Below are 8,372 nucleotides of genomic sequence, written 5' to 3' on the forward strand. Positions count from 1 at the left end.
CAGATGGTATATCCATGCACAGGTGAGGTGACATCCAGAAATGAACTCAGTCAGCCTTACAGTTTATTGCAGAAATACTACCCCAGAAACATGTCACACAACTAGCCCATTAGTGGAGACGGGTGAACATGTGACAATGTGATTTAACATGATGGCGATACAGGTTCAGGCACACAAGCTGGCGGATGGCCTGATTCAGTGTTATTGCCACAGTGACAGAGCCAAGCTCGTAGCAAATCACACCGGGTGTGCACTGTGCACGACTCCATGCTGTGTGCTACGCACAACTCTTGGGCAAGCAAGAGAGCAAATAGAGACCAATTCGCTATTCCAATGACAAGGCAAGCACATGGGAGGCTAAATGGCACATTTTTGGAATTCTTCAAATCAAGAATGTAATTTGTCTCACTGTCAAGTGTCAATGGATAAGTTGTTTGTATTTTTTTTCTCCCATAAGTTTAGGGTATCACATAATTTGGGACACTGTCGGTTATGTACAGAGACACACTACAACTGTTTATGAATTAATTGGATAATGCACTGGGAAAAATTTAGCATTAATATACTCAAATAGAGGAAATCTGAATTCTCAAAGGAAACTGTTTACAAACTGTTTAGCGAAGCAAAATTAAGTTAACATCTCATGTACAATATTAATACTGATGTAATACATTATGCAACTAACTTTATAAAACAACAACAACCAGTCTGAAATGTCAAAACTACTTCTAGCACAAAACCTCAACTTTAATAATATATTATGTTGATATTATGTATTATCCACAAGTGTTTAGGCCTGTAATGTTATCACTGAAACATGCTTCCATTCAACATGTGACATTTCTTGACACATGGCTTGTCAAATAACTCAATTCAATTTAAATTATTCTCTACAACTAGTTTGATATTATCAACAGGGAGAAACTATTCTTGCAGTTCTTCAAGATCCTCAATACAGTAATGCAAGCCTTATTACCTAGGGGGAACAACAGTAAAGGCTTGTGCAATGACAGAATGATGGAACATGTCCAGTCCACTTGCAAAGATGCTGACCACCTCAGAGCATAGCTAGAGAAGCTTAACTGCAGCAGTTAAATGACCATATGCATACGTGATGAAATCAAGACAACTATATTAAGTTGTAACAGCAGTCTGCTTAACCAACGTGATGTTTCATTGGTAGTAGTGATGGACACGACGCTGTCCCTGTTCCCCAGACAAGAGTTGTGTCCACACTGAGCCCACTACATTACTCCAGCCCTCTGCCACACACCATCCACACCGAGACCACTACATTACTCCAGCCCTCTGCCACACACCATCCACAGAAAAACTAACAATGGCAATTTGAGCATAACAATCACTCAGACCCATGGGCCTAAATTTAGCTCTCCCACAACGCTAGCACCGTTAGCTACCTCTGCTTTGCTTACACCAACGTTAGCAGGGAAAAGATCCCATTTGGTTATGATGAGGCAAAAATAATGTGGTTCAGTGTTTGTAGGAAGCATGTCTACACGGCTCCATGGACAGAAGAGGAGTTGTTGGACATGTCTAGTGTTTTGCTATGGCGATCATTCAAAACATGGCCAAGAAAAACTTTATTATAAGTTGGCTGGCCGTTTAGCTCATTAGCAACCTGGCTAAACTAGCCATTAGACATGGAATGGTCCATCATTGGAAACCAACTAGCTATGGCTAGTAGTCTCTCGAATGAAGACACCAAGGATGAGTGAGTGACGTCAAATACAATCGGAAGTGTGTAGCCTGTAATTTCATGGGTTCCGTTATGACTTTTATGTACGTCGTCCGGCGATCCCCAAGTGTCACTGGACAAAATTACGTATTTTTAACATTAAAATGAGTGGACACTTAATTTGTGTCAAGCGAACGGCTCGTGCGACGCAGCCTGGCAACGGCGCGGTGTTACGGTTACGGGGGCCCGGTAGTCCGTCCGAGGCACTTCCGCTAGGATGAAGCCTAGTATTGACATCACTCACGCATCCTTGGTATTCTATTCCAGAGTAGAGCTAGCTTCAGCTAATGTCTCTCTCCAAGTCCGACACACACAACGCTAACATGCTAACATTAGCCAGCTACGACAAAAACACAAGAGGAATCCCACGTTTCCTTCCTCTTTCGAGTGAACACGGGCCGATGAAAACGGCCCAATTTGATCAATAACACTGTAACGAATTATATCCAAAACAAATATTTACCATTTCCATCGCTGGCGGAGGCAGAAAGTGCCGGAGAGGAGAGTTTAGGCCTCTTGGCTGAAGGCGGGCCAGAGTCCAGAACGTTCTCGGCCATATTTTTTCGAAATAAAAATATATAAAGTATCCACAATTGCAGACGTTTTCACGTCTCGAGAACCTTGCTCCTTTTCGTTTCCACTATTGCGACTTTTCCCCCTCCTTTTGGGGGACTAAGAGGGGGAAAGTCCCGTGTACAAATTACTCCTCTTTCCTGTGTTCGCCTCTCGATTTCAGCCTCGGCGTATCAACCCCCCTCCCTCCCTGCTCGGATTTTTTGTTCTTTATAAATTTCTGCGAGCGGAGGAGGTGGTGGTGGAGGAGGAGGGGGTCGGTGAAAAGTAAAAGAGGGAGACGCACGTAGCGGCTTCCCTCTAAAGTTATAGAGCTTCTTCAAATGTAAATAAACCACCCCAGCAACGTCCCTCTCCCATGATTGCATCCGTCATTTCAGCCTCCCGTAGCGGAGTCTAGGTGAAGATAATGTCGGGCAGAAAAAGCTTGTTTGGCTGTGAAGTGATGGTGTGGTGGTGGAGGTGGTACTGCTGCTGGTAGCGGGTAAAGATGAAGGCATGCAATAAATAAATTAGACAAATGTCCATATGCACTGGTGGATACATATTATGCATATTCATTTGTATACGCATGGTAGAATTAAACGTTTGTTTTTAGTTTATTTTTTACATTTATTTTAAGGCCAAGTACAGAAAGTCTCTGGCAGTGGGAGATCTGGGGGGGCTATGTTCTCTTAAAAAAGAAAGAAAGAAATGCTTCTAATACACTAAATGTAAAGACCCTTGAAAGTAACTATAAGCATTTCAAACATAAAACATGTTTCATATATTAATATAGCCTATAGTTGATCAGACCTAATAAAAAAGAAATGAATAAAACGTGTGTTTGTGTGTGTGTGTGTGTGTGTGTGTGTGTGTGTGTGTGTGTGTGTGTGTGTGTGTGTGTATACACATTTGTAAACATATTTCGTTAATAAGTAGTCCTAATGTTGTGTAAACTGCATGCCCCCAGACGGGCCAGACCCATATAAACTCAAGTTTTTGTGTACTGATATAGCAAACAAGTGGGTTGGGTTCAGTGGCATTTCTTATACTTGTACATGTTGCACTCATCGACATTTATTGTTATTATTCGGTATATCTTTGTAATTACATATTTTCTTCTTTCAGCCAGTCCCACAGCTGTTTCCATCTGCTTCTGTTCTTTGCATCTTCCTCAGTCTCTAAATGTTATGAGGAATTGAACATGGTGAACCCTATTGTAAACAAGTGTAATGCTTTACAATTTACAATTTACAATTTAGGCATTTAGCAGACGCTCTTAATCCAGAGCGATTTACATTAAGCAAGAACAAAAAGCATGGGAATACATCACATATGTAAAATGCATTTATCGCGAAACATGCGTAAGCTAAGAACGTGACTAGAACATATCTATATAATGACACTATACATATAAACTATAACTAGAACATATCTATATAATGACACTATACATACAAACTATACATATATGCTATACTATGGTGTACATATATACTATGAAGTGCTATGACTACATACAATGCACTTATTGTGCTACATGACATGCTATAAGTCTGTTTCAAATGCTATATAAGTCTAAGAAGTGCTGTCTAAGGGGGGTAGGGTAAGTGCTATGGGCCATGATGGAGTCTGAAAAGGTGGGTTTTCAGACTACGGCGGAAGATCGGGAGTGATGCTGCAGTTCTGATTGCAACGGGAAGTGCATTCCACAGTTTTGGGGCCAGAAGAGAGAAGAGTTTGGGACGTGTGGAGCGTTGTCCCGGCGTTTTTAGTGAGGGTACTTCCAGCTTCCCTGCGTTGGCTGATCTGAGTGCGCGGGAGGGTTTGTAGGGTTCAATCATGCTGGCAAGATATGGGGGAGCCATACCTTTGGTTGCTTTAAATGCCAACATCAGAGTTTTGTATTCTGTGCGGGCAGCAACCGGGAGCCAGTGCAGGGAGCGGAGCAGGGGGGAGACGTGAGAATTTTGGCTGGTTGAAGACCAAGCGAGCTGCGGCATTTTGGATCAGTTGGAGAGGCTTCAGTGCACATGCCGGTAGGCCAGTAAGGAGAGAGTTACAATAGTCAAGTTTTGACAGGACTGTTGTCTGGATTAGGAGCTGGGATGATTCCTGGGTGAGGAACGGTCTAATTCGTCGTATGTTATAGAGTGTGAACCTACAGGTTATTATTATGGTGTCAGTTAACAGTTTTGTATTGAGTTTTGCTTGATATGTACTGTAATTCTCCAATCTGTTAATAAATACTTAATCAATCAATCAGTCAAAGTCACTCCATCCACCTGCATGTCCCCTCTCATCGCTTCCATAAATAAACCACCTCTTTAGCTTACCTGGCAGCTCCATCTTCAGCATCCTTCTCCCAATGTACCCCTCATCCCTGCTCTGCACAGTGCACATGTCTATTCTCAACCTGGCCTCTTGACTTGTTTTAACCTCAAACCGTAATCTATCCTGGCTGATTCTAGGTCTAATGTATCAGGGCCGATTCCCCGAGTGCATAGAGGCCAGGATGAAATCCATGAAGTTCTTCATAGAGCATGGGTATTCAACACAGGGTCTGCGAGCCCTGGGGTTCCTCGGAGTCATTCAAGTTATTGTTTGAAAGTAACGTTTATTTAATTTATTATTCAGATATTTAATGTCTGAAAATACCGGTACCCAAGAACGTTTTTAATAAGATGGTATAGCACTTAACCCTGTACATTTTGTATTATTATTTCCAAGGCCACCTCTGTACTTTTTGACATCTTTCTACCATCTTTCCTCTTTCTAAATTGGCTTTGATGGCTTTGATCTTTTCAAAGCAATCAGGACAACCAGACAGATGCTTTTAAAAATGTCCATGTACACACCTATAAAAGTACTTTTGTCTGCTTTCTTCCTCATCTTTGCTGTTTCTGGGTGGCAGTGGCTCAGCAGTAGAGTGATCGGTTGAGCGGCCGTATGGGACCGCAAGGTTCCCAGTCGAAGTGTCCTTGAGCAAGACTCTGAACCCCTAATTTCTCCCGATGTGCAGGTTGGTGCCTTGCATGGTTTCCTCCACCATCAGTGTATGAAAGTGTGTGAATGGGTGTAATGTAATGCACAATTTATGTAAAGCGCTTTGGATTAAAGCGCTATATAAATGCACCATTTATTTACCATCTATTTCTAAATTGCCCTTGATGACTTTGAACTTTTCATTGGTACAGACCAGCAGTGCACTCACCCACTGACCAAACTTGCTAGTGCTAGATACTGTTATTTGTATTATATTTTGGGGAGGCATGCCTGCCACCTATGCCTAGAAACACCCCTACACATACATTCTCTAAAACTGTACAGAGCTGGCTGCAAATTTCAGTAACCATGCCTGAAATCTCAGAAATAGTTTCTGAGATCAACAAACTTAACAATCCATGCAAGACCACAAGACATATTTTTGATTGATTGATTGATTGATTGATTGATGTATTAACAGTTTGCAGAATTACAGTACATTTCAAGTACAACTCAATACAAAAACTGTTAACAGTGAGTGGACGACAGCATTACACTTGTTTACAATAGGGCCCACCATTTTCAATTCATCAAATAATTTAGAGACGTGCGAATATACACAACTATATAGTCAAAAGGAAATCATCATAGGAGGTAAAAAGGGCAAAGAAACATATAGCCTACAGTGAGGGGGAACAGGTGTGGGTGGGGGATTCAGATTTTACGGGGGCCAGTTTCGAATTACAGCCATCCGTAGGTGCCCTTTGAGAGCAGTTTTGAAGGAGTCAAGGGATTCGTATGTCTTAATGACTGTTGGTAGGGCGTTCCACATTTTGGTGGCATAGGAGCGAAATTAATTTAGTCCCTTGTTTGTGCCGAATCTGGGTTGCACATGGTTTGTTGAACTCCCTCTGGTGTTGTGGGTGTGGACTTCGTTGACATTAAGGAAGTATTTAGACAGGTACATTGGGTATCTTGGTGGTGTAGCGAATCTTGTGGACCAGACCCACTGCAGGGTGCTGTAAACCATAACATAAACCATCCAGCTAGGCCTATATGATAGAATAGGAGGCTTTCAAAAAAAGAAAGAAAGAAATCAGAAGTTTGCTAATATGCAAAACAGTTTTACAAAATATTAGGAAGTAGCATAGTAGGGGGTCCTTGCATGGTCTAAGAGTCCTTGGCCTGAAACACATTGAATATAGATAGGCTAAAGCCTAATTATCTCCACCTGGCTTGAAGGCAAGAGGGAGATCACCCACTCTGTGTGACTGTCTATCTGGGGGTAATAATCTCACCAACCAAAGGACGATTCAGTGCCAAATGTATTTTATTTAAAATATCCAAGGAAGAGCATTTTGTTTTTCATGTGTTGTCTATATTTTTTGAGGGGCGCCAGCCCCTCCTATGTCCAGCTTTGTGTGTGCATGTGTACCCGATAGCGATGATTTGATTGGCTGAGGGCTTACATTACATTACATTACATTACAGTCATTTAGCAGACGCTTTTATCCAAAGCGACTTACAATAAGTGTATTCAACATAGGTAGGGAACAAAAACTACTAATCACCAGAAGTCTTTAGTCTTTAGGGCTTAAAAAGTGAAGATAAAAATTGAGGACGCCAAAAGTGATTGGCTGGAATGTGGTCATGTATGATGATGTATGATGATAAGAGGGCCCCACATTTCACACAAGTGTGATTTTTATACATTTTAATTAAAATGTATAATGGAATCAGTAAGACGCCCTGAGGATGAGAAGCGACCTTGTGCAAGTAGGCTAATTAAATTAAACTATTAATCTGGTGTCCGTGAGGTCAGATGTAGAGTTGCTGGCCAGCTACATATATGCAGATCTAGGTGATGATACCATATATGGAGCGAGTCTTGAGTGTACAGGGTTTGATGAGGTCAGATGATGAGGTCAGATCAACATATGGAATTTCAGAACAGGTCAGCTCCATATATCATATATGGAGCATATATGATATATGGAGATCTAAGGGTTTGATGAGGTCAGATCAACATATGGAATGTATTCTGTACTGGCCATATATGAAGCAGTGTACAGGGTTTGATGAGGTCAGATCAACATATGGAATTTCAGAACAGGTCAGCTCCATATATCATATATGGAGCATATATGATATATGGAGATCTAAGGGTTTGATGAGGTCAGATCAACATATGGAATGAATTCTGTACTGGCCATATATGAAGCAGTGTACAGGGTTTGATGAGGTCAGATCAACATGGAATTAATTCTGTATTGGCCATATATGGAGCAGTGCAGGGTTTGATGAGGTCAGATCAACATGGAATGAATTCTGTATTGGCCATATATGGAGCATGTCAAGAGGCTTGACGGCCGCAAGATGTTGTTTTGTTCTCGTTTCGAATAGAGTATTACATTTCAGTGGCTCCTGTGCAGATAACAGCGGCTGTGCAAATCGGCGTTGTTAGGCATGCATGCTAATATTTTGTGTTATGTGCGATGTCAGACCAGAGCTCTGGTCAGCCTATGGACGTAGCTTTGGTCAGGATATAAGGCAATGCAAAGTTGCAAACGTTTAGTCAGGAGGTGCCGGAGGGGCTCATTTGGGTCTGAATGTCCCTGCACTATTGGGGGATGCATGGTCTATTTTTTTATTTATTTTTCTCGACCGGCACTGGTGCATGCCATGGTCTAGCTGAGCACCATTTCCATTTTGCTGCGCAATAGTCGTTGTGTATTGGCTGCACACGTGCAGTAACTAGTACTACAGTTGCTCTTAGTCTCAACTCAATCAAGGTGTCAGATGGGCTAATACACAACAATGTGAGTCATGACGTCGCGTCCCCCCCCAAATAATGTCCCTGCACTTTACGTCCTGACGGCACGACTGGAGACATTATGAGAAGACAAGTTGGACATCGCCACAATGGTCTGGTCATTAGTTAACACCAGAGGCACCTGCTTCAGCAAGCCACTCTGCCACCATCATCGGGACAAAGATTTTGGGGGGGGCCGCGACGGCATAAGTTTGACACAGAGACCAACCACTGGCTGAGCATGCCTTCTGCTCAGCTTCTTAA

At 42.1% G+C, this 8,372-nt stretch overlaps 1 protein-coding gene across 1 annotated transcript in view; it reads right to left on the reverse strand.

Moving 5' to 3' along the window:
* The window catches only part of ep300a (EP300 lysine acetyltransferase a), a 38,068-nt gene extending 35,302 nt beyond the window's left edge, over positions 1-2,766 (reverse strand). Inside the window, exon 1 of the mRNA XM_079492296.1 lies at positions 2,220-2,766. Coding sequence (XP_079348422.1) covers positions 2,220-2,313 — 94 coding nt within the window. The 5' untranslated portion in view covers positions 2,314-2,766. The remainder of the gene's footprint in view (positions 1-2,219) is intronic.
* Between the last annotated feature and the right edge of the window lie 5,606 nt (positions 2,767-8,372).

The sequence above is a fragment of the Electrona antarctica genome (genome assembly GCF_951216825.1).
Source record: "Electrona antarctica genome assembly, chromosome: 22".
NCBI lineage: Eukaryota > Metazoa > Chordata > Actinopteri > Myctophiformes > Myctophidae > Electrona > Electrona antarctica.